Genomic DNA, 27,187 nt, shown 5'->3' with positions numbered 1-27,187 from the left:
ATAAATAAATGAATGAATGAAATAAATAAATAAATGAATGAATGAAATAAATAAATAAATGAAATAACATAAACATTTTTCGGAATTTGTAAAAATGTATCCTAAAATTTTATTCCACAATTATTATAAATTGTATATCTCCTTGATCTTATTGAGCAGACTGTCGCATGTTTTCTTGGCATCACCGAGTAACATCGACGTATTTTCTTTGTAGAATATTGGATTATCGACAGCGGCGTAACCAACGCCTAAACTCCTCTTCATGACGACGACCTGTTTGGAATTCCATACTTTCAAAACGGGCATTCCAGCAATGATACTGTTAGGATCTTCTTCCGCTGCCGAATTGACCGTATCATTGGCTCCGATGACTAAAACTAAATCAGTCTCATCAAAGTCATCGTTAATTTCCTCCATTTCTAAAACAACGTCGTAAGGTACTCCCGCTTCAGCCAAAAGCACATTGAGTTGTCCCGGCATTCGACCTATAAAGAAACTTGGTTTAACAGTGTACAATTACAATGATTATGTTCAAAAGCATACCAGCGACAGGATGAATTCCAAATCTAACATTTTTCCCCTTTTCTTTCAAAATCTTGACCATTTCAGCAATGGCGTATTGAGCCTTCGCTACGCATAAGCCGTATCTTTGAAAGTAAAAAAAAACACGTTTATAACAAGAGTTTCTTTTTCTTGAATCGGAGCCTCCGGGATGAACTAGGCCCATGCGTGTGGCGAAGCGAGAATATTTTTTTAACTAATTTAGTTCGCCGAGTTTTCCCGCTTGGGGGCGCTGACACGACCGTAAAATAAACAAAGTTCAACCCCGTGACCCTGTCGACTGCTTAAGTATTTGGGCCAAGGTCGCGGATTGTAAGTATACGTTTTTACAACTCTTACTGAATTATTTTAATTGAAATAATTTATTTTGTTGTCATCAATACAATCTAACCGAAAGATTCAGTAAAAAGTGAATAGCCCCAAAAACATTTACGTTAATTTTAGGATGAAACTTTTCTCGATCATAAAAATTTTATGACTGACCCCTAAAATATCAACAATAATTTAAGGAAGACCCCTGTCAAAACGGAAAAATAAGCGCCATCTATGGTGAAAATATTTTCCTTAACAAACTGGATATTTCCCCACATAAAATTTGACATGCATGGGCCTAGTTCATTTCGGAGGCTCCGCTTGAATAGAGTGGTACTGAGAGGGGAGGAGCTACGGGGACGTGACGTGACGTCAATATTGCTAGTCTAAATTGTACGGCCTGAGCTGATGACTTCCAATATGGTCGCTAAAACCGAGGTAAGAGATAGTTGGGTGTGACGTCATGAGGAAGTTCGTAGTAGCAGACTATTTGGCTTGAAAAATATACTAATTTTGATCTTATAAAAAATTTCGACCACGCCTAATTTAGTGTCCTAAAACGTAACTATATCGAGCCTGGTGTTCCTTTAAAGGGAGGGTGAAGTAGAAAATCAAGTGATTTTTTATCGATTCTTCTACTAATTATAAGACCAATCTGCATAGTGAAACATTCAAGAAATACTTCCGAATGATTTTAAAATTCAAATCAGGTTCAGATTTTAAGGATAATTTGAAATAAGCCCCTCCGACCAATCGCGTAACGCCCTGCCTTTTTGTTAACAAAATTCTCGTTGCACGCTCCATGTCTCGCGCCACGATTGTCACGTCGCGAGCCTAATTTTATCAAATCTCGTGATAAATTTCATTCGACACGGAGCATGCCACGAGAATTTTGTTAATAAAAAGGCAAGACTTACGCGATTGGTCGGAGGTCCTTATTTAAAATTATCCTTAAAATCTGAACCTAATTTGAATTTTAAAATCATTCGGAGCTGGTATTTCCTGAATGTTTCACTATTTGCAGACTGGTCTTATAATTAGTAGAAGAATCGATAAAAAAAAAAATCACTTGATTTTCTACTTCACCCTCCCTTTAAATTGTTACATTGATACATACCCAGGTACAATGATAATATTACGCGCTTCTTGAATCATCTGGGCAGTCTGATCAAGATTACATTCGGTATGAGTTCCCGTGATTTCCATGGGTTTACCACCTCCTGTACTTGACGTTCCGTATCCTCCAAAAATCACATTTGCTAATGACCTATTCATCGCCTTTGAAGTTTAAAACAAAGTTAATTAACATCAAGCTAAAGAACAAAAAAAATCAAACCCCATTTCAATCAACGTACTTTGCACATAATGTAGGACAAAATGGCTCCGGATGAGCCAATTAAGGATCCGACAATTGTCATTAAATTATTATTTAACATGAAACCTTCGGCGCAAAGAGCCCAACCAGAATAACTGTTTAGAACAGTAATGACTACTGGCATATCAGCTCCTCCAATGGCCATTGTTAAAGTCACACCCATCAGGGTTGATAATGCTGTTGTGGTTCCCAAGCAACTCATTCCGACAACTTGACTATCCGAAGCTAAGTAATAAGCTAAAGCTCCCACATTGGTCGCCATCAGTCCAGCGTTCAAAGCATTTCGACCGGGTAACATTAAAGGAGCCGAATTCAAAATGCCTGTTGAGGCAAAGTGCAAGGTTGGTAAGAAATCCGATTTCGAGAAAGACTTGTTGCGTCATATACCTTGCAATTTTCCATAAGCGACTAAAGACCCGCTGAAAGTAACGCCTCCAATGTATGTTCCGAGGAAAAGGGCCGTTTTAATGACGTTGGCAGCTGGATCAGTGGCGAATGTTGGGAAGTCAACCATGTATGTCGCTAAACAGGTTAATACGGCAGCCATTCCGACTAAACTATGGAATGCGGCGACTAATTGAGGCAAATCCGTAATTTCCAGCTTCTTAGCTATTATTAGACCAATCACACCACCTAAGAATGATAATAACATTGTCTTTACAGGTGTGAAGATTAGAGACAGTCGCAGATTAATTCTTTGAATAGATCGCAAATGAAGTCAATTTTGTTGATAAAATCTTTCGAACCTGATAATTTTAAACACGCCCCTTCGAACGCCATAATTTTAAACACGCCCCTTCGAACGCCATAATTTCAAACACGCCCCTTCGAACGCCATAATTTCAAACACGCCCCTTCGAACGCCATAATTTTAAAAACGCCCCTTCGAACGCCATAATTTTAAAAACGCCCCTTCGAACGCCATAATTTTAAAAACGCCCCTTCGAACGCCATATTTTTAAACACGCCCCTTCGAACGCCATAATTTCAAACACGCCCCTTCGAACGCCATAATTTTAAAAACGCCCCTTCGAACGCCATAATTTTAAAAACGCCCCTTCGAACGCCATAATTTTAAAAACGCCCCTTCGAACGCCATAATTTTAAACACGCCCTCGAACGCCATAATTTTAAACACGCCCCCTCGAACGCCATAATTTTAAACACGCCCTCGAACGCCATAATTTTAAACACGCCCCCTCGAACGCCATAATTTTAAACACGCCCTCGAACGCCATAATTTTAAACACGCCCCTTCGAACGCCATAATTTTAAACACGCCCCCTCGAACGCCATAATTTTAAACACGCACCTTCGAACGCCATATTTTTAAACACGCCCCTTCGAACGCCATAATTTTAAACACGCCCCCTCGAACGCCATAATTTTAAACACGCCCCTTCGAACGCCATAATTTTAAACACCCCTTCGAACGCCATATTTTTAAACACGCCCCTTCGAACGCCATAATTTTAAACACCCCTTCGAACGCCATAATTTTAAACACCCCTTCGAACGCGATAATAATTAAACACGCCCCTTCGAACGCCATAATTTTAAACACCCCTTCGAACGCCATAATTTTAAACACCCCTTCGAACGCCATATTTTTAAACACGCCCCTTCGAACGCCATAATTTTAAACACGCCCCTTCGAACGCCATAATTTTAAACACGCCCCTTCGAACGCCATATTTTTAAACACGCCCCTTCGAACGCCATAATTTCAAACACGCCCCTTCGAACGCCATAATTTTAAAAACGCCCCTTCGAACGCCATAATTTTAAAAACGCCCCTTCGAACGCCATAATTTTAAAAACGCCCCTTCGAACGCCATAATTTTAAAAACGCCCCTTCGAACGCCATAATTTTAAACACGCCCCTTCGAACGCCATAATTTCAAACACGCCCCTTCGAACGCCATAATTTCAAACACGCCCCTTCGAACGCCATAATTTCAAACACGCCCCTTCGAACGCCATAATTTTAAAAACGCCCCTTCGAACGCCATAATTTTAAAAACGCCCCTTCGAACGCCATAATTTTAAACACGCCCCTTCGAACGCCATATTTTTAAACACGCCCCTTCGAACGCCATAATTTTAAACACCCCTTCGAACGCCATAATTTTAAACACCCCTTCGAACGCCATATTTTTAAACACGCCCCTTCGAACGCCATAATTTTAAACACGCCCCTTCGAACGCCATAATTTTAAACACGCCCCTTCGAACGCCATAATTTTAAACACCCCTTCGAACGCCATAATTTTAAACACGCCCCTTCGAACGCCATATTTTTAAACACGCCCCTTCGAACGCCATAATTTTAAACACGCCCCTTCGAACGCCATAATTTTAAACACCCCTTCGAACGCCATAATTTTAAACACGCCCCCTCGAACGCCATAATTTTAAACACGCCCTCGAACGCCATAATTTTAAACACGCCCCTTCGAACGCCATAATTTTAAACACGCCCCCTCGAACGCCATAATTTTAAACACGCCCCTTCGAACGCCATATTTTTAAACACGCCCCTTCGAACGCCATAATTTTAAACACGCCCCCTCGAACGCCATAATTTTAAACACGCCCCTTCGAACGCCATAATTTTAAACACGCCCCTTCGAACGCCATAATTTTAAACACGCCCCTTCGAACGCCATAATTTTAAACACCCCTTCGAACGCCATAATTTTAAACACCCCTTCGAACGCCATAATTTTAAACACCCCTTCGAACGCCATATTTTTAAACACGCCCCTTCGAACGCCATAATTTTAAACACCCCTTCGAACGCGATAATAATTAAACACCCCTTCGAACGCGATAATTAACACCCTTTTTCCATTGATACCTAAAACCATTTAATTTTTTTACCTGAAGTCATACATCCTGCAATTTGTATCGCTAGGTCGGGTGAGACGTTCATTTGTCCCAAAGTCGCGGCAATTCCGGAAGAAACTCCGAGCATCCCTAAAGAATTTCCTAGCCTGGAAGTTTTCTGCGATGATAAACCAGCTAAAGCTCCGACGCAACACAGGGAAGATCCCAAATAAGCCATCTGATGTATTTCGGAGCATCCACTTTGAACAGCGGCAGCGTAACCTCCAATAAATACGAGTCCGGGAATACCGTAGAGATAATTATACTCCGGAGGATCCCCTGGTCTCCTAAACATATCTAACATCCTCTTGGTGACGAGAAAACCGCCGCAGATGTTAATGGTTGAGATAAAAGCGGCTGTCGCGGCTAACCCTTGAGGTATAGTGGATGGCAGCAATCCACCACCCATCATTAAAAGACCTCCAACAGCGGTTATTCCCGATACGGCGTTAGTGACTGACATGAGAGGTGAGTGAAGGGCCGGAGTTACGCCCCAAACCGTGTGGTACCCTAAGCAAAGTTAAAACAGGGTCAGGGAGGAGTATGAACCTTGAATTTTCATTCTCGAGTTGAAGATCTTCGAGAAACTTGCACATGGTATAACCAAGAAGTGATATCTAGTTTACTAGGTAGAAGGTATAAATTCGCCTCCACATTTCCAGCTTTATCTTCTGTCCAAACGTATAGTAGGTCCGGAGTTAATCCCCTCCTCTAAATTACAACCAGCATCTCACTGGTTCTTGAAAACTCGTGCACGTCAGCGCGACGCGAATGCAGAGAGAATTTAGAAGGGAGTGGAAGGCCCCCCCTTTGACTCTATTAAACGTGATGACGCCCAAACAAGATGTCGCGTTGAGCTTTTTGGGGTAGGCGAGTTTCTGGTCACATGTTCTAAAATCTCTCTGTTACAAACGCATCATACCGGAAATCGACCTGCCTAGATAACGTTTAGCAGACGACGTTGCGCTACATTCCAAACCGCCCCTTCCACTCCCCCTCTAAATTCTCTCTGGCGAATGACGAAAATTACGTATTTTCCGATTGAGGAGAGAGTAGCGAAATAGCCCGGCCTCCTTTTACGTCCCCCCCCCTTGTATTTTGAAAGGGGGACTGGCCCGGACTATGTCACGCGAATACTTAGGCATCTTACACCTTCTCCCTAATAAACTAGATATCACTTCTTGGTATAACATAGTGTAAATTAAATAAACTTAGATCATACCAACAATTCCCGATAGTCCAAGTGTAGTTGCCATTGTTGTGAAAGCGGGATTAGGAGATATTAATCCCAGACCAATTAAAGTTCCCAAACCTATTTCAAAGATATTAAGTAAGATTAATTGACTGAATAACCTTTTGATGATGTACAGCATTTGGTCCCATATTCAAGTACATATACGAATCATGGGGCCTCCTCCCCTTCCCAAGGTTGGATTCTAAAGCAGTGAAAAACTTAAAGGGTCTGTATAGACCCCCCCCCCCCCAAGGAAAAGAAAACCAGTCTTTTCTTCATTCTGGGAAAATATCAGGGGTGTGCGAGTACTCGTTAAGTTCGAGTACTCGGTTCGAGTATCGAGTCGAGTACTCGACTCGATACTCGATAACAACACATTGAGATACTCGAAACAGATTCGAGTAGCTTTTTAACATCTTAAATACTCGACAAATACTCGAGTCCGAGGCTTACAACTATAGCAGACGATGAGTTCATGATCATTTATTTTGAAAATCACCTGTTCAATGTTTAATTGATCACTAACAATCTTTTTGAACTAGTTCGATATTAGATAATTGAAAATCTTCGTTATTTTCAAGAAATTTACAAAATTGCTACTCGACAAGTCAATATTTGAGACTCGATAATTACTCGAAAGAACCAAAATTTGACCTATCTAAATACTCGATACTCGAAAGTATTTTTGAGACTCGGCTCGATACTCGATAAGAAATTAGTTACGATACTCGGACTCGGCTCGAAACCGAAAAAACGGGACTCGCACACCACTGGTTATTTAGCCTTATCCAGCAGGTGGTACAATTGGGCCAATCACAGCGCCTTTGCTAAGGTCGCGGGCCTAAAACTCTCGGCCACTTTATAGTCCCTTTAAGTGGTAAAAATAATTTATACCTGAACTGTATAAAGTTGCACTCTTCAGTTGCTCATTGAAGTAATTAGGTTCCGGTGGCGCTACCTTAGCGGGTGTCGCTGCCGCAGGAGCTCCTGGCGCTACAGCGGCCACTTTGGGAGGTGGTGGAGGATATAACAGTTTCCCCTCCTGAAGAACAATTGAACCTCTGACGACTTCATCCTCCAAATCAATGTAGAAATGGTCCTTGCTTCCTAAAGACATTCCGGAACATCAACTAAATTCACAAAACATTCTAAGTTAACTTATAATTACCAATGGATAAAAGAAACTTTGAAATATTATTAGCGTAAAGAGTCGATGACTGCGTTGGTAAGCGACTTGGAAGGTCAGTGTAGCCAATATGAATCACTCCTTTATGAGTGTAAATATGACCGGGTTTGGTTGTTTCTACGTTTCCACCGGCTTCAGCGGCTAAGTCAACGATAACTGAGCCTGGTTTCATACTTTCAATCATTTGCTGTATGAAATAAACATAATCAGGGTTCATAAACTTTTGGAAAACAAATTTCCCTGAGATTTCCAGTTTTTTCCCATATATGTAGTATCCTATGGAGCAAATGTTAACGAAGGAAGGGGGGGGGCAAATAGGACTATAACATACTCAAAGGACATCCCCGTATCTCTAGTAGAACCAGAGTTATGAGCCTCCAAAGTTTAGTGTAATGTTAATCCTGTGGAGGGTGTGTTTGTTTACGTTTTGCTTAATTACTCGGCCCCTGTTTGATGTAGCCCTAAGTTTTTAGTATGGTTGGATGGCGGACAAATAAGGCTATAACATACTCAAAGGATATCGCCGTATCTCTACTAGAACCAGAGTTATGAGCCTCCAAAGTTTAGTGTAATGTTAATCCTAAGGAGGGGATGTTTTTGAACATTTTGCTTAATTACTCGGCCTCTGTTTGACGCAAATTTCCCTGATTTCCCTGAATTTTACTAAAAATTCTAAATTTCCCTGAATTTTCCCTGAGATTCTTGTCAACTATTTATTTCCCTGATTATTCCAGGTTTTCCCTGATAATTAATTTTAATTTAATTAGTATTTAATATAATTTACCTTGGAGATAAGTTTAGGCGCTGGTCTACCGGGTATCAAAGCCGTCGTTATGATAATATCAACTTCTTTACACTGCTTAGCGAAAAGCTCCATTTCAGCGGCGATAAACTCGGGCGACATTTCTTTAGCGTAACCCCCAGTGCCTTCACCAGATTCCTTTAAAACAACGCTAGTTTTTGAGATTAATTACTTCGTCAGTGCCTTAAGCCTTGGTCTGTCAAAAATGGGTTCCTACCTTAATGTTGACTTCTAGAAACTCCGCTCCTAGAGATTCGATTTGTTCCTTGACAGCCGCTCTCGTATCGAACCCCCTGACGATGGCTCCCATATTTTTAGCTGTTCCTATAGCCGCTAATCCCGCTACTCCTCCACCAATCACGAGTACTTTGGCTGGTGGTACTTTACCCGCAGCAGTTATCTGTCCTGTTGAAAATAATATTGATTAATATCTTAATTGATAGTAGATAATTCAGGGTTCATACAACTTTTGGAAAATAAAATTTCCCTGATATTTCCAGGTTTTTCCCCATATGCTTCCCTGAATTTTCCAGGTTTTTCCCGTTAACGGAGGAGGGCGGGGGTGCAAATAGGGCTATAACATACTCTAAGGGCATCCCCGTATCTCTAATAGAATCAGAGTTATGAGCCTCCAAAGTATAGTGTAATGTTAATCCTATGGAGGGTATGCTCACGAACATTTTGCTTAATAACTCGGTCCCTGTTTGTCGTAGCCGTACGTTTTTAGTATGGTTAGATGGGGGATAAATTGGACTATAACATACTCAAAGGACATCCCCCTATCACTAGTAGAACCAGAATTATGAGCCTCCAAAGTTTTGTGTAGTGTTAATCCTATGGAGAGGATGTTTACAAAAATTTTGCTTCATTACTCGGCCCCTGTTTGACACAAATTTCCCTGAATTTTACTAAAAATTCGAAATTTCCCTGAGTTTTCCCTGAGGTTTTTCTCAACTATTTATTTCCCTGATTTTCCCTGAGGTTTATCTCAACTATTTATTTCCCTGAGGTTTATCTCAACTATTTATTTCCCTGAGTTTTCCCTGAGGTTTATCTCAACTATTTATTTCCCTGATTTTTCCAGGTTTTCCAGGTTTGTATGAACCCTGTAAAATAATTTCAAAGACAAAGGGAGCTATCAAAGATTATTATATTCAAAGAAAAATTAAATATAATCATTAATGGCCTCCTTCAACGTTCACACTAGGAAAACTTTAACGGCGATTTTGACATCTCATCTTGGTCATACAATTTTACCTGTAAAGAATCTCCCAAAATGATTGGCAGCTTCGATAACCGCTTTATATCCAGCAATATTAGCCATTGAACTCAAAGCGTCAAATACTTGAGCTCTACTGATTCTTGGAATGGTATCCATTGCAAAAACGGTCATATTTCTTTTGGCTAATTCGTCAATAAGAGATTTATTTTGAGCAGGGTAGAGGAAGCTGATCAAATTTGACTTCTCAATGAAAGACGGTATTTCTTCTAAATTAGGAGCTCGGACTTTTAGAATTATATTTGAAGTAGTGGCAGTTTTCAGGTCGGTAATTTTAGCTCCAGCCGCTTCGTATTCCAAATTAGAAAATTTTGCCTCAAGTCCGGCATTTTCTTCGATGTTAACGTTAAACCCTTTTTTGACAAGATTGGCAGTAGCTGCGGGACTTAGAGCTACTCGTCTTTCATTTTTAAAAACTTCTTTCGGGACTCCAATCGTCAATTTCGAATAGGGTATTCCAGGTACTATTTCACTACCGGATTTCGCCTGTTCTTTGGGCTTATTAGATGACCTGAAGCAATTACCAGTCACAAACTTGCGACTTGTCAATTTAATTATGCCTCTTGATTTGCCTCCAAAGGAGTCAAATTGACTGCATGTCGTTTTTAACAAATGGTTCATGATTGTAGCGCTAAATTGGAGCAACCTGTTACAATGCAAAGATCTATTATAGTAACATTGGGGTGTTTAAAAATAGACTAAGTGTTTACTGCCTCAGCTCCTTATTATCCAAGACGACCAAGTACCTACTTAAGATGTTAAGCAACCAGGCACACTTGGATAGTTATTTGAGGAGAGAGAGATACACTGCAGCATTGGATGGTAGTGGTAGTCATTAAAATTGAAATAAAGGATTTCGCTTACCCGACAAGATGGTGCTCTAGTTTATCATTAATATCACGAATTTGTTTTAATTTAAACTGGTTTTAAATTAAGCAAAAAAGGGTTTTCTACAGGTTATAAAATGAAACCGGAATATTGAGGTTGAATAACCACTCTAAAGTGTTAAATTTCCACGTCTCGAACTCGTGGCCGTGGATGAAGCCTTCCTAAGTCACTCACATCGCGCGCACTTTTGGCAAGCGATAGCGCGCTCTTTTTTTCTTTTGCCGCATTTTCCCCCCTTTTCTAACGGGAGGGGGAAAAATCCGGCATTTACAATACAACCAATCACGGGCCACTATTCCTCTCCAGCCTTTACTAAATCGTTACGCAAGCTTATACGTTTTCGAACAGGATTGGACCGCGACCATTCCCGACCACACACCATTTTCATCGCCGCTCTACTATCAGAAACTGTCAATTTTCGGATCCTCTCTGTACAAATTCAACAGTCTTTGGTACAATCGGAAAGCATGGCCGGTTTATTCTCTAAAGTATCGAAATTATGTATATTTCCGGCGAAAGAATCCGTCAATTTGAGGAATTCAGCCGTAGTTCAACTAAGACGTCGTTGTGAGTATTATCATTTTAATTTTCTAAGCCTTGGCTTCGGAAAAAGCGCGAATTCGGCGCGCTTTAAGGGATTAAGGCATGTGCCCTGAGGACCCGGCTTCCTATACTCTTTACCCATGTCACTTTGGAGTGAACTGAGACGCGGAAGCGTATCGTTAACCCCAAACTCTCAATCTCAAGTAACATCATCAATGAATAAATTTTCGGCCCATTTTCATTATTGTCACGTATTACGAACGTTGCAAAAGCTTTCAAATCGCGTATGCGTGGCTCGGTCTTAATTATTCTCTATATTTGAATATGGAAACTACTGGGTCGGTCAATGAATGTAGTAATTGCCTCAAGGACCATTATGTCCGGAAACTAAATTTTAGTTGGGTGGCACTTTTTGGCGCCAGTTTCTGAAAGATGCGCGATTCAATGTACGTCACGTGTCCGTAAGCATGTACCTTTCTCTAGAAGAAAGAGTTACGAGTGAGCCAATTAAAACTTCACCAAATCCAAAGAATTTTCTTGGTTTGAAGATTTCCTCTTTACAAATGTAGGGTTAGGTCCTTTGAATGGCGTCTGGTCTGGCACTAAGCCTCATAGGGGTACACTTTTACCCTTAATACCGTACCTTTTGTAAAACGCTTTTGCATTACAATACATGGAAGGAACTTGGCGTTAGGAAGGGAAGTGATGTCGGGGCAGGAAATGGGTCCTAATCGGAAGTAGATTAACTAGAAGATATCAATCTGTAGTCATCTATGAGAAATTGCGTGTTATTTCCATTTACAGTTATTTCCGACAGACTACTGTCAAATATTGATTTTCTATTTATTTTCCACATCCTAGCGATAACTCTTCTAGTCGGAAATGATTGATGTCCTTGGCTTGATTAATATGTTAGGTTTATAAAGGCTTACACGTGGATATGCTGATAGTTAGTTAAACATTTATTTTATGAAATAAATTTGCGAGTAACTTCAGACCTCGTGGCTCTTTGGCTCTAGCAACAATTAATGGAGCATTGCCTATAATTACTTCGTGCTAATCTACTTCATATCTCCCGGTCATTGACAAGCACTATAAAACTGCGTGAAAATAGTTTTCAAACTTTTTCCGAAATAGAATATTTTTATTATTCGTGGTTGACAGTTTTACCAAACCCTGAACGCTCTACAGTTGGTTTTATATGACCATGAAAACTAATTCTGTGGATTTATATTTCTCGATCTACTTTAATTTCAACCTTTTGATATCCTTGAAACGCGACGCGATAAGTTCTACGCCTAGGAATGCCCATACACATACAGCGCGCCTTACAAAATCTGATAAACCATTAATACAATCAAGAACACGCCATTTGTTGAGGGTCGGACATTTGGTACAGTTTTACTTTGAGGGGTCTTTTTTTAATTCATTGATAGATTAAGGTTTAAAAAATTTTAAGGAAAAATTAAGGTAACATAACATTATACTTTAAAAGAACGACCTTTAACTAAATATAAAATAAAATTAATAATCTCTTATTACAAAATAATTTGTGTTTAATTAGTCTTAAAAACAATTAAGGACTGCTGCGCCAACCGCCATTGGTTTAGTGGCGTCTGCTAAACCGAACCTCTTACCCCAACGGCTTTGGTTGAATTCTCAGAGGCTGAGAGAGGTAGGGGTCAACTGGTCCTTGGGACCAGTGATCCCCTAGTGACCGAAATAATAAACTGGTCCCAGCCTTTGTTCTCCTATAGATTTGCAATTAATAAACTGGTCCCAAGGACCAGTAAGCCCCACTTCTCGAATTAAAAAACTAGTCTTAGCAATTAATAAACTGGTTTTGGACCAGAGGAAGTGCACTGCTATTTCCCAGACTGGTAGGGGTAAGAGGTTCGGGCTAGCAGACGCCACAGTAGACCTCGTTTTTAAGCCTAATTAAATGCTAATATTTTGTAATAAGAGGTCATTCATTTTTTTATATTTTTCCTTTTTATAATTAGAAAAAGGCCGTTCTTTTAAGGTATTGATCAAAATATATAAATTTTTATAAAATTAAACTTATAATTTTTTTGATTTATTATTCCGAAATTTACGACAATTTTAAATTATTTCAACCATCATTTAAGAACTCCCCTGGACAATTGACCAGTGTTTTTTATATATATATCAAAGTACAATTCAATTCCTTTAATCAAATAGCAAAATTTATGACAAAATTTCGACATCCGTGACGACAATTAAATTTTAAATATTGAAAGTAATCTAAAAATGATAATGTTAGACCCCTCTGAATAATTACATTTATGGGTGGTTCTACGTAAGCCGCTTTATCCGTAACTTTTTATCTCACCCAGAACTATGACAAGATACTAAAAAGAGTACAATAAAAAGGGCTTATAATATTATATTTTTCTATCCTCATTAAAATTTCGAAAGAAACATTTATTTAATATTATCTAATCTGCGTCGCTGCCACTGAACTTCAATTAAAACCGAAGTTTTTATGGTCGGATTTTCCCCCTGCTAACATCGATAATAATTAGGTCGAACTTTTATGACAGCTAGAGCCATTCCATTAATTTTCATACCAACCTAACCCTAGACTGATATTATAACTATAGAAATCTAATTACCTCCTTATGCCAATCTCTCAAAACATTGACACAGAACTAACTTAATAACGTGGCGTTACATTAGAAAAACAAATTATAGCGTAGTTATTATTTGTTTATGATAAACTGAGTTGAGTTTATTTAAACAATTATAGGAGCATAGGTTCAACCATAAGTTTATAAGATATGTTCCATAAGTATGTCACTAATGCTAGCGACATATTGAGAGCTAGTTGGAGAACGACGCCAGAATTGACTACACGCGGTTTTGCAGTCCATCTTCATAATTAGTCTGTACTAAGCCTTTGACTAGCTCGAGACCAACGTGAGAATTGACTACACGCGGTTTTGCAAGGACTTCCATCTTCCTATTTAGTCTGTACTAAGCCTTTGACTAGCTCGAGACCAACGTGAGAATTGACTACACGCGGTTTTGCAGTCCATCTTCATAATTAGTCTGTACTAAGCCTTTGACTAGCTCGAGACCAACGTGAGAATTGACTACACGCGGTTTTGCAGTCAATCTTCATAATTAGTCTGTACTAAGCCTTTGACTAGCTCGAGAACAACGCGAGAATTGACTACACGCGGTTTTGCAGGACTTCCATCTTCCTATTTAGTCTGTACTTAAGCCTTTGACTAGCTCGAGAACAACGTGAGAATTTACTACACGCGGTTCTGCAGACTTAGATCTTCCAATTTAGTCTGTACTAAGCCTTTGACAGCGCCTCACCAGGCGTCGCTTTACGAGAATCTATGACATTTCCCCTATATACGTCACTTTACGACGAGCTCTCGGTAACTTATGGATCACATCTTATGAACTTATGATTGAACCAGCCAGAACGTGTTTGTTATTTTGTACACGTCTTTAGCTACAGTGACTTATTACGGTAGAAAGTGTAGTCAAGGCAAAGCAACTTTCTTCAGTATACATCTACTTTAAAACATGTACAAAGATCATAGCTAACGGAGTTTCTAAGTGAAACCTCGAAAGTGTTTTTAGCGAAAGAACTTAGAGATCAACTTTTTAATTAAAGGCAAAGCGAGGGAAAGTATCAAGTTTTCGCCAGTAGATTTTATAATTTAAAGCGTGTTTAAAGGGATAGCCGCAGATGATTCCAGAATGTTCTTGGCCTTTTTTGTATATTTAGCCCTACAATTAGATAATTATATGTATATATAGCAGGGCTCCCACCAGGTCCCTAAAAGTCCCTAAAGTCCCTATTTTCCTACAAGGTCCTTAATCTACCCTAAAATTGGTATTCGGTCCTTAAATCACCCTATTTTTATAAACCTCACAAAAAGTATAAGGGTGACCTGAAAATGTCTTGTCTGAGATTTGACCAGACCCCTAAATTTGCGGAGCTCGCTTCGCTCGCTCCGGTTATTTATGATTTACTTAATGTTAAATTTAAACGAATAAATTGGCTAATTTTTATAACAACAACAACTCGTGCAAAAATTATTCGACTGAATTTAGACTTGTTTTCATATATGTTCGCCATGTACGTTATTGCAAATGGTCAGAGAAATTTGTTCAAGTTAGTCAGGGAAAACCTGGAAAAGTCAGGGAATTTCATTCCAAAAATTTTGTACGAGCCCTGTAAAGGTCCAAATTCTAGTTCAGTGGATTTTTTAAAAAACAGTAAACATGATACGAAAATAGTTACATCTAATCAAAAAAAAACCTTCCTTATACATTAGAGCCAGTATCAAGTGTTACCTACCGCTCCCTTAGAATAAGAATATAAACAAAAGAAAGTCAGAAATATATCCTATTTCGTCGAAAAAATTGAAAAGAGTAATAGGTTCCTAACTGTTTGTGATATTTTCACAGAATAGATATCATTTTGTTTTACCAGTGGTCCCTTTTTGGTTCCTACTTTTAGAATTTAGGTCCCTATTTTACCCTATTTTTATCGTGAAAAGTCCCTTTTTCCCCTATTTATTTTTGAGATTTTGGTGGGAGCCCTGATATAGGCATAAGTTCATAAGATATGTTCACCATAAGTTTGTCACTGGTTACAAACTGGAGCTTGACATGAAGTGTCGTAGGTCATAGATTTGAGGTAAAGCGACGCTTGGTGAGGTGCTGTCAATGGCTTAATTAGTACAGACTAAATATGAAGATGGACTGCTAAACCGAGCGTCGTTCTCCAACTAGCTCTCAGTATCTAGCATTACGAAGTATATGTTGTGTCATACTTATGGAACATATCTTATAAACTTATGATATAGGTTATCTCGCACTGAGTCTTCTTATTTAATATCATAAAAATTACTTATTTGGGTGTTCCAAAAAGGATGGTTGGACCGAAGTATAGTGGGTTCAATTTATATTTTTGAGTGGAAACTGTTCTATATATTTTTTCCCCAAATAGCCACCGTTATGATGGGAGTGTTCACATATGGCTCCATAAATTTAATTATTGCTAATTTAATTTAGGGGTCATCTGTTATAACTTGTTTAGGGTGTCCCTTGGGAAAAATGTCATAGAACATTTTACGCTCAAAATTACCCATAGAACACATGGAACGTCGGTCCTACCACCCTTTTTTGGAACACCCTGTATTTAAGGTTAATTTCTGGGTAAACTAGAAAATATTTTTTACACAACTGTAGACTTTTGTTTATTTTCTAAATATCCCAAGCAATTAAACTATTTCACCCTAGAATTTACAATAATTTACTAAATCCTATTATAAAATAATATTTGCCAACAAAAAATCATTGATTTAAAACTTAAAAATATGCAAAATGGGTAGTGCGCACAGAAAGTTTGAGATTTCGGAGGTATGCCCCTGCCCTTTAAAAACCCTATATTATTTAATGCAGAAATTAATAAGACCATTGAACATTCAAGTAACAATTGAAAAAACTATTACGATTCATTTCAACATTATTTTCGCATTACGATGCCGAGTAGTTTGGTCTTTTTCCATACAATGTAGTTCACCCTCCGTTTAAATTCTTGTTGATGTCAAGAAGATACAGTTGCTAAAGCTGTCTTAAAATGGGTTTCGAATTCATCTCTTACCAATGAAACCCAGATGTAAGCGTATACGTCGCATTATGATGCCGAAAAGTCGGACAAATTCTGAGTACTCTGATCTTTTCCATACAATGTAGTTCACCCTCCCTTTAAATTCTTGTTGATGTCAAGAAGATACAGTTGCTAAAGCTGTCTTAAAATGGGTTTCGAATTAATCTTTTCCCAATGAAACCCAGATGTAAGCGTATACGTTGAAGAGGTTTTAAACATCTACCAGACCTTCGGAAAATAGTGAAAAATACGCAACGTAGCGAGTTACCAACCCACCACCACCAACCAGCTGTTTCCCATTTTGATCGTATTCAAAGAATATTTTGAACTTCAGCTTAAATTTCTTATGAAACAATAAGAGGGGGGACGTATTGAAGTGGTTGAGAGTGGTCCTATGTTCCAAATCTGTCCCAAAAAAATGATAACTCCCATAGGAAAGTTTTAAAAGCATTTATTTTTTTTATTTTTCTAATAATTTATCTGGATTTTAAAGTGGGTTTTTGAAACTGGTTTGGGTGGAGTGCACGTATTGTAAAAATACACTCTTTAAGGATCAATGGTTTAATGAACTCTTTTTTTTTTCTGTGTGATTATTCAATTTAAAATGTATAAACGTGATATATCATTCGGATGAAACTTATAGCTCTGACGCAGCATAACTTGACAAATTGGCATATCAAATTGATATTTTATCCGAGTACTGACGTCATAGATGTACAGTCAAATTATAAACTTACTAGATTCTTGCAACTATTTTTGGTTGCCCTAATATCGGATTTTCTGTGCTAAATTTAAAACCCTTCTTTATATTTTTCGAAGTTTTTCTATCTTGATAAGTTTATCGCAATTTAGTATCTCATCTGTCAGCAGCTTTGAATCGACCGAAATTTGCATAAAACTGGTCAAAGAATATTGAATAACGTTAACCATAAGTTTATAAGATATGTTCCTTCCATAAGTATGACACTTCCTATACTTCGTAATTAATGCTAGAGACTTACAGCTCGAGCTAGTTCGAGAACGACAAGCGAGAATTGAAGTCCTACACTCGTTTCGGAGTCCATCTTCTTATTTAGTCTGTATTAAGCCTTTGACAGCGCCTCACCAGGCGTCGCTTTACGAGGATCTATGACGTTTCACCTACGTCACTTCATGACAAGCTCGCAGTAACCAGTGACAAACTTATGGAACATATCTTATGGTTAACATAGATACTTTCTATACTTCGATGTATTTGAGGCATTTTTGGTATTTCTAATATTGAAAAATGTTTCAAGGTTAATTAAATTAATCAACATTATTCTTTATTATGAGGCAAATTTTCGTGGGGGTTTAAATTTTAAGCGTAAGGTGCTACTGATGACGACTTCAGAATTATAGAAAAATTCCCTCAAAATAAAAGGTCGAAATCGACTTATATAAAAATAAATTTATTATGAAAGATATTTATTTTTCAATTAGTTGCAACATATTAACTTTAAAAACATAATAAAAAAATTAAGGCGACTCTAACCCTTAAGTTAAATTCTCACGAAATAGCAAGGATAAAATTACTCGCAAAAATATTTATAATTAATAAATTCTTGTTATAAGAAGGCAATAAAAATAGTTTTTGGTTTTTTTCTTGTTCTATAAACAAATTTATCTTTTAACTCGAGCCATTTGCATATTGCTTGAAGGCTTGCGTACATTAATATCAGGATCCCGTAATGTTTATGGTATAAATTGCTTTTATTTAGATGCAACTGATAAGAGAATCGTGGTGGCCAACCCCGTTGTCGATTTGGATGGAGATGAAATGACAAGAGTCATTTGGGAGAAAATTAAAGAAAGGGTGAACATAATTCTTTAACTTAACTTAAATCTCCATTAAGGAAAATAAAAACTGCGCTAAAATTTTCTCTCTTATTTTTTTATTTAATAGCTAATTTTTCCTTATTTGAAATTAAATATTCTGTACTATGATTTGGGTTTACCAAACCGAGACCAAACAGATGATCAAGTAACTTACGATGCAGCACACGCAATTGTAATTAAAATTTTTTTTAATATTAAATTCTATCAGAAGCATATATAATACTTCTCTTCGAGAGAAGTGTACCAGCACAAAGCGGGGTAATTGTAACATGATTCTTCTCAACATCCCTTAACATTTGGAGCAAGGTTACTAAACCGAATCACATACGCGATAAATAGTTCCCTCGTCATTACTCTTTTAGCGCTTAACTGTTTGCCAAGGCGCATGCGCTTGTGGATTTTTGTCCCACATCAAGACAATCAAGGTTTCTGGGTTGATTGCTAGGGATTTAGCACCAAAAATTTATAGAATTCACCCTATCACGGTGCGATGCCCATCTGAAGTTTGATGAGCATGAAAGCAAACAAAAAGGGATCCCTCGCCTGGGAAGAATCATGTTACATAACTAAAGTATTAAGAGCTGGATGCAGAGTGTCATCCTTCTTCTATTATCCCCTTCTAATTCCATTCAATGTTGGTTTTAATTTTAATTTAAAATTTATTCATTTATTCATTTATTCCAAGATTAAACACAATGTCGGTATCAAATGTGCCACAATAACGGCGGATGAAGCTAGAGTTAAGGAATTTAACTTAAAGAAAATGTGGCCTTCCCCTAATGGAACGATCAGAAACATTCTAGGAGGAACTGTGTTCCGTGAACCAATTATATGCAAAACCATTCCCAGACTCGTACCTGGCTGGACCCAACCAATTGTGATAGGGAGACACGCTTACGGTGACCAGTATAAGTCCACAGACATGCTTATACCCAAACCAGGCAAAGTCGAAATGGTTTTTACCCCAGAGGATGGTTCTCCACCTGAAAGAGTTGATCTGTATAACTTTAAGGACCCTGGAATGGTTTTGGGAATGTACAACACTGAAGCGGTAAGTCGATCGGACAAAATTACGGGATCTTGTAGGCATGGGGTCCAGCCCTGATGAGACTAAAAACCGAGGGGGTAGACGCTTTGGATCTCTGTGTACACCTGAGTTCAAAGGAGTTCAGCTTTGACAGTGCATTGAGTTCAAAGCCTTCGGAACTCAGAGTTCAGCTTTGACAGTGTGCATTGAGTTCAAAGCCTTCGGAACTCAGAGTTCAGCTTTGACAGTGTGCATTGAGTTCAAAGCCTTCGGAACTCAGAGTTCAGCTTTGACAGTGTGCATTGAGTTCAAAGCCTTCGGAACTCATAGTTCAGCTTTGACAGTGCATTGAGTTCAAAGCCTTCGGAACTCAGAGTTCAGCTTTGACAGTGCATTGAGTTCAAAGCCTTCGGAACTCAGAGATCAGCTTTGACAGTGCATTGAGTTCAAAGCCTTCGGAACTCAGAGTTCAGCTTTGACAGTGTGCATTGAGTTTAAAGCCTTCGGAACTCAGAGTTCAGCTTTGACAGTGTGCATTGAGTTCAAAGCCTTCGGAACTCAGAGTTCAGCTTTGACAGTGTGCATTGAGTTCAAAGCCTCTGGAACTCAGAGTTCAGCTTTGACAGTGCATTGAGTTCAAAGCCTCTGGAACTCAGAGTTCAGCTTTGACAGTGCATTGAGTTCAAAGCCTCTGGAACTCAGAGTTCAGCTTTGACAGTGCATCGAGTTCAAAGCCTCTGGAACTCAGAGTTCAGCTTTGACAGTGCATCGAGTTCAAAGCCTCTGGAACTCAGAGTTCAGCTTTGACAGTGCATCGAGTTCAAAGCCTCTGGAACTCAGAGTTCAGCTTTGACAGTGCATTGAGTTCAAAGCCTCTGGAACTCAAGAGTTCAGCTTTGACAGTGCATTGAGTTCAAAGCCTTCGGAACTCAAGAGTTCAGCTTTGACAGTGTGCATTGAGTTCAAAGCCTTCGGAACTCAAGAGTTCAGCTTTGACAGTGCATTGAGTTCAAAGCCTTCGGAACTCAGAGTTCAGCTTTGACAGTGCATGGAGTTCAAGACATATTGTACACCTGAGTTCTCAAGTATCTACCCCCTCGCTAAAAACGACGAAATTAAACTATTTAAAGTAAACCACGTAACTAAACAATTTAATTTTACTTGGCAGTCGGTCACTGGATTTGCTCACAGTTGCTTTCAGTACGCCCTTACCAAAAAATGGCCGCTATACCTCAGTACGAAAAACACCATTCTCAAGAAATACGATGGCAAATTCAAAGATATTTTCCAAGACATTTATGAGAAGTAGTTACCCATTTTTCAGTTCACTATCAAACCACAATTATAACTCTAACTAATGGCTACACTTCTTCCCATTAAAGAAATTACAAATCCCAATTCGACGCCCTCGGTATCTGGTACGAACATAGACTTATTGACGACATGGTAGCTCAAGCGTTAAAATCAACGGGTGGTTTCGTCTGGGCTTGCAAAAACTACGATGGAGATGTTCAATCTGATATTGTTGCTCAAGGTTACGGATCATTAGGTCTTATGGCCAGTGTCTTGGTTTGCCCCGATGGCAAGACCATCGAATCTGAAGCCGCACATGGTACAGTCACCCGACATTACCGGTATGTTATCTAACACCCCTTTCAAAATAAATTTTGAATCGCGATACACATGTGTATCTTTTAAATTTGACAGAGAACACCAAAAGGGTAAATCCACAAGTACAAACCCCATTGCCAGTATTTTCGCGTGGACAAGGGGTTTGGAACATCGTGCCAAATTAGACGGAAATCAAGAACTAAAGAGGTTCTGCGACGCGCTTGAAAAGGCTTGCGTAGATACAGTCGATTCTGGTTTAATGACCAAGGACTTAGCCGGTTGCATACATGGAATTAAGAAGTATGATTATCAATCTTGATTTATAAGCGCATAACCCTCAGTGGCGTGCGAGTACTCGTTAAGTTAGAGTATTGAGCCAAGTACTCTACTCGATAACATCATATTGAAGACTAGAAAAAGGTTCGAGTAGCTTTACAGGGTTCATCCAACTTTTGGAAAACAAATTTCCCTGAGATTTCCAGGTTTTTTCCCCATATACTTCCCTGAGTTTTCCAGGTTTTTCCCCCTATATGGAGTATCCTATGGAGCAAATGTTAACGAAGGAAGGGGGGAGGCAAATAGGACTAATACATAATCAAAGGACATCCCCCTATCTCTAATATAACCAGTGTTATGATCCTCCAAAGTATAGTGTAATGTTAATCCTATGGAGGGAATATTCACGAAAATTTAGCTTCATTACTCGGCCCCTGTTTGACGCAAATTTCCCTGATTTCCCTGAATTTTGCTAAAAATTCGAAATTTCCCTGAGGTTTTTGTCAACTATTTATTTCCCTTGAAACCAAAAGAAGGGGACTCGCACACCACTGTTAACCCGATCCCTACTCGTGACACTAATAAGACCCCTCTTTTTACAGCGTGAAAGAAGGCGATTATTTGTACACTATGGACTTTTTAGAAGCTATAGCTAAGAATCTTGATAAAGCAATTAAATAACCCCTGGAATTTTTATTTAGTTACCGCCAATTTATTCAATTTATTATTTTTTAATTAAGGCACCATGTTTTTTTTTTTTTTTTTTTAAGTTACAAAGTCAACTCACTGTACACTTTCGCTATAACTTCCTTTTTTACTGGTCAGCTGACTAATTTTCTAAACTTAAAGGGCTTCGCAATAAAAAAGAAATAATGGTTTAAAATCAACAGTCTTCGAAAACAACATCTGATTTATTGCGTGTTTCTTTAAGGGAGTTGTAGATGGTGACGAGTCTTTGTAACTTTTCACCGGTAGCCCGGTACTTTCCTTATATTTAAATAGCTAAAGCAAAGTTAAATTATTATTCTTTGATTAAGTTCTACCGGTATTATACAAATTGTAAAAGGTGTAAATAGTTAACATATAAGTTAAATTACTGAAAATTTCTGGCGCATTATATTTAATTCTAATTAAACTTTAGCTGATAAATAAAAGGAATTTAATTTGTTTGACTCACTCTTTAATTCTATGGTTAAAGGGAATGTAAAGAAGACCTAAGCGGGTGGGCACAAATTATTTGTAATACGTCATAGACACGAGACTAAGGCAAGGCGTGGATAGCAGGCTGGGAAATAGCACACTTCCTCTGGTCCAAAACCAGTTTATTAATTGCTTGGAGTAGTTTTTTTAATTCAAAAAGTGGGGGTTACTGGTCCTCGGGACCAGTTTATTGATTGCAAATCTATTGGAGAACAAAGGCTGGGACCAGTTAAGAGACCAGTTAATTATTTCAGGGACTAGAGGGGTCACTGGTCCCAAGGACTAGTTTAAAAAATATCTTTATTTCCCAGAGTGGTGGATAGTTTTATTTCAAAAAATACCACTTCAGGGAACTGGCGCTATAATCTCGCGGGGAAAAAAAGGACTAGGGGGTCCAGTCCCTTTCCATGTATAGAGCTATTTCAGTGGGGGAAAAATTTCGTCTGCTACGAAAATTGGGACTGCCTTTGAGTGTAGGGCGGCCATTTTATGATGGTTTTCTCTATGGGCAAAAAACATTGGTGACGTAGCAATTACCCCCTCTGAAATAGCTCTATAGTCTTTGTACCTTGGCGTCACGTGGTGCCTCTGACGTATTTAAGATAACTTTTATACAGCCGCCGATGCTTTTTTTACAATCCCTTTAAAGGGACTCTAAAGAAGTCGGCGGACCGTTGGAAATATTTTTTGAAAACGTCGTTGTTGACGTCACAACCCCGGGGGGGGGGAGCAAAACGAAAGTCTTTCCTTCTAGCAAACGCAGCGGGGGTCTTGAACTCTCGCGGGTCAGAACTGGGGAAACGCCGAAGCAGGGCGGATCACAACCAATCACAAGAGAGGGGAGGATGGGTCCGGTGAGTTTTTTTAAAAAAAGAAATTCAATGGTCCGCCGACCACTTTACAATCCCTTTAAAGCGGTTATGCAGCCTTCAAAGTGTCTGTCCCTTGATGGCTCGATTTACTTTTGGTTTTCTTCATATTGCTCTGCCATTGATTTTTTTTGAAATAAGGGAAAACAATGTACATTTTCAAGGGGGTCTGATATTTGTGACTAATCATTAGCCCAACTAGAGCATAATAGTGGTACTGAGAGGGGAGGAGCTATGGGGACTTGACATCGATTTTGGTAGTCTAAATGAAATGGCCTGAGCTGAAGACTTCCAATATGGTCGCCAAAAGATAACGAGGGTATAACATCACGAGAAAGTTGGAGCAGTGTAGTAGCTGACTATTCTTGTATGGAGAATGATGACATGACGACACTAATGGCATCTAGTGATTGAAACACTAAAATATTCAAAACATGCAGTTTCCTTTATACTACCATTTCTAGCTTTGATTGCTATAGTCTTGTAATTAGGAGTCCACACTCGTGTGATTCAGCGTTAGAGATGTGAAATTACAGCAATTTTGAAAAATTGTAAATTACCGAAAATTACCAGTAAATTACCGAAAAATCACCGGTAAATTACCGAAAAATTACCAGTAAATTACCGAAAAATTACCAGTAAATTTCCGAAATATTACCGAAAAATTACCAGTAAATTTCCGAAATATTACCGAAAAATTACCAGTAAATTTCCGAAATATTACCGAAAAATTACCAGTAAATTTCCGATAAATTACCGAAAAATCACCAGTAAATTTCCGATAAATTACCGAAAAATCACCAGTAAATTACCGATTAAAATTTTGGAATAACAAAAATTACCGTAACTTATGGTGTTTTATACTTTCACAGGCTTATTACCGCGGTAAATTACCATTTTAAAATTACAGTAAGATGGTAATTTACCGGTAAATTACCATTTTAAAATTACAGTAAGATGGTAATTTACCAGTAGATTATCATTTTAAAATTACAGTAAGATGGTAATTTACCGGTAGATTACCATTTTAAAATTACGGTAAGATATAAATCGGTAATTTACGGACGGTAAATTACCGACTCACATCTCTATTCAGCGTTATTATCAAGTTTTAAAATGGAAGAAGACATTTTTAATCATTAACATTTTGATAGTTATTAAAATTAATTTTAATTGATAAAACACAGGGGTTCTATATCATTTTTCCTTTAAATAAATTAAAAATTTGACCTTCCGGTTTGTTTTTAGAATATTAGGTTTCTATATAATTAATATAGAGGCCTTAGGCTTTATTCTTAAAATTTATTTTTCTTGAAATTACAAAAACGCTTCTCTTTTTTTTTTTTTAAATTCAACCGCCCACGTTTATAATTAAACTTTGAGATATACAATGATAATATGAAAATTAAGGAATTTGGTTTTTGGAACGTTTGATATTAAAGGGGACACCCGACGTTAACATCCCATAATTTTTTATTTAATTAACCGTTACGTCATAATATAGTAACAGTTCCACAGTTCCGTGAAAGAAAAATGGTTTCTAAATAATACGTTTTTTTCTGGCGCGTTTAATCACATAATATATTTAACAACCAAAACCATGACGATACACGTAATTAACATCCCTCCGAACAAAATGTACTTGTCTTGGTAGGCACGCTTCTCTATCAATCTCATGACCGTGTTGGAGAGACCGAGGCTGTTAGCTACGTCCAAAATTTTTCTATGCGCCCCTTTTAGAGTTTCTCTTTGGTCCCTCAAATTAGTTAAAATATTAGTTCCACTCCCGATTAGTTCGTCGATTCCCCGATTTGAATTTTGCAGGGAAGTGTTGTGTTGCAAGGCGTGATCTATCATGATTGACGTATCGTGGTCGTTGGGAGCAAATTTTCTAGAAAGTAGTTCCTCCCTATCCCTCATTTCCTGCTCTTTGGCTAGTTTTTTATGTTGTACATTTCGCAGTGCTGCCTATTTCATTTTGGAAATAAATATTTTGAAATGAAGGCAAATTAATCGGATTATAGATAGTTTTCACACATGGAGGATTCATACCATTTACACCAGGAAGCCGGGCTATCTGGCGGACAAAAACCCGTCTGCTTTTGTCCTCCAGATAGCCCGGCTTCCTGGTGTAAATGGTATGAATCCTCCATGTGTGAAAACTATCTATAGAGAGGGTCCACTTCTAGCTTAAGGGGTGCAAATAAGGGGTCCAGCATGAAGGGAACATAAACAGGATACTGCAAGACACACTGTGAAAGCATTCCTGCACTACGTTGGAAATTGTATGTAGTTATTATATCAAGATTTCCCTGTAATTATCTGACCAATTAAAAAGCAACTTGAATAACTTTTCTATGATAAAATATTTCCAATAAATTCCCTGACTTTTTCTCTGTTTTTCATGTTCTAACTTTTGGGTTTCTCGGAGTTCAAATTTGCACAACAACCTTGTCAGTCATTTGTAAATGCAATTCACCCAGGGTTCATACAACTTTTGGAAAACAAATTTCCCTGAGATCATATATACCAGGTTTTTCCCAATAATTTTCCAGGTTTTTCCCGTATATGGAGTATAATATGGAGCAAATGTTAACGAAGGAAGGGGGGGGGCAAATAGGACTATAACATACTCAAAGAACATCCCCGTATCTCTAATATAACCAGAGTTATGAGCCTCCAAAGTATAGTGTAATGTTAACCGTATAAAGGAAATGTTCACGAACAGTTGCTTAATTACTCGGCGCCGGTTTGACGCAAATTTCCCTGAGGTGTCAACTGTTTATTTCCCTGATTTTTCCAGTTTTGTATGAACCCTGTTCACCCATTATTTACAACTGATTGATTCAAATCATTCTGAACACGAGACACTCACTGGCAACCCTAAAGCTCAGACGCTCAGTTAAAGTTAAGAAACGAGACAGGAAATTTCTCTAGCCCCTTTAGTGCACATTATCTATGAAATGCCTAGAGTTCTAATCTCAATATGAGTCTCCGTTTATTTTAAGCAGAATGAGTCAAATTACCCTCAAAGCAATAAACAAAAAATGAAAAACCAACAATGGTATCGCAAAATTAAAAGTAATCAAATTTCTGTCTAAGAAAACAATACTGATGATTTTTGAAATGTTTGAAAAGAACTAACAGCAACTTTAGATAAGATGTAGGCCTACCAACTTCAATTATGGCTTCCAAACGCAATATATGAGGAATAAAAGCATTTAAAACATGCTGCAATAGACGCCTTTGGCTAAAAAGATTCCCTTTACTAGCCGATATTTCCAACCCCAGCCAGAAATGAACCCTTAGAATGAATAAGACTTCTTTTTACCTGTAAATGTTTACAGTCATATTTCAGTTGTTCAATCTTAGTTCTGGAATATGGTCTACGATCCGGTGGTTCTTTGTTGACAAGAATGTTTAACTTTTCACAATTACTAAATATTTGATCAATCCTAGCTTGAATTTCGTTTTCGTAAGTGTGAGAATCATTCAGAGGGCATTTCTCGAGTTTAGCGAAACAAATGTGGACCTCCTCCACTAGTAATTTAGTTTGGTGATGCAAAGGTTCCATTTTTTTTTCTTAAAATGTACAATTTAAATTGATATATTATCT

At 38.2% G+C, this 27,187-nt stretch overlaps 3 protein-coding genes across 3 annotated transcripts; 1 reads left to right on the top strand and 2 right to left on the bottom strand.

The window, feature by feature from the left end:
* Positions 1 to 75: 75 nt before the first annotated feature.
* Positions 76 to 10,413, bottom strand: LOC149610607 (NAD(P) transhydrogenase, mitochondrial-like). Its single transcript, XM_089859040.1, has 13 exons — positions 10,349 to 10,413; positions 9,617 to 10,284; positions 8,577 to 8,764; positions 8,342 to 8,497; positions 7,540 to 7,744; positions 7,266 to 7,478; positions 6,360 to 6,449; positions 5,132 to 5,647; positions 2,636 to 2,881; positions 2,229 to 2,569; positions 1,991 to 2,151; positions 544 to 647; positions 76 to 485 (listed from the first exon to the last, which is right to left on the bottom strand). Exons 2-13 carry the CDS (start codon positions 10,257 to 10,259, stop codon positions 124 to 126), a joined length of 3,225 nt encoding a protein of 1,074 aa, XP_089715166.1. The 5' UTR covers positions 10,260 to 10,284; positions 10,349 to 10,413; the 3' UTR covers positions 76 to 123.
* Positions 10,414 to 10,874: 461 nt separating this feature from the next.
* On the top strand, positions 10,875 to 22,674 carry LOC149610606 (isocitrate dehydrogenase [NADP], mitochondrial-like). Its single transcript, XM_089859041.1, has 8 exons — positions 10,875 to 11,093; positions 18,471 to 18,565; positions 18,656 to 18,760; positions 19,274 to 19,639; positions 20,784 to 20,920; positions 20,998 to 21,249; positions 21,323 to 21,526; positions 22,105 to 22,674. Exons 1-8 carry the CDS (start codon positions 10,994 to 10,996, stop codon positions 22,181 to 22,183), a joined length of 1,338 nt encoding a protein of 445 aa, XP_089715167.1. The 5' UTR covers positions 10,875 to 10,993; the 3' UTR covers positions 22,184 to 22,674.
* Positions 22,675 to 24,859: 2,185 nt separating this feature from the next.
* On the bottom strand, positions 24,860 to 27,145 carry Membrin (golgi SNAP receptor complex member 2). Its single transcript, XM_089859042.1, has 2 exons — positions 26,903 to 27,145; positions 24,860 to 25,539 (listed from the first exon to the last, which is right to left on the bottom strand). Exons 1-2 carry the CDS (start codon positions 27,143 to 27,145, stop codon positions 25,144 to 25,146), a joined length of 639 nt encoding a protein of 212 aa, XP_089715168.1. The 3' UTR covers positions 24,860 to 25,143.
* Between the last annotated feature and the right edge of the window lie 42 nt (positions 27,146 to 27,187).

Source organism: Phalangium opilio, unplaced genomic scaffold (assembly GCF_054372755.1).
Source record: "Phalangium opilio isolate 3A_F unplaced genomic scaffold, DU_Popi_V2 ptg000329l_1, whole genome shotgun sequence".
Lineage (NCBI taxonomy): Eukaryota > Metazoa > Arthropoda > Arachnida > Opiliones > Phalangiidae > Phalangium > Phalangium opilio.
The sequence above is the reverse complement of the archived record's forward strand: the minus strand, read 5'-3'. Positions and strand labels throughout refer to the sequence as shown.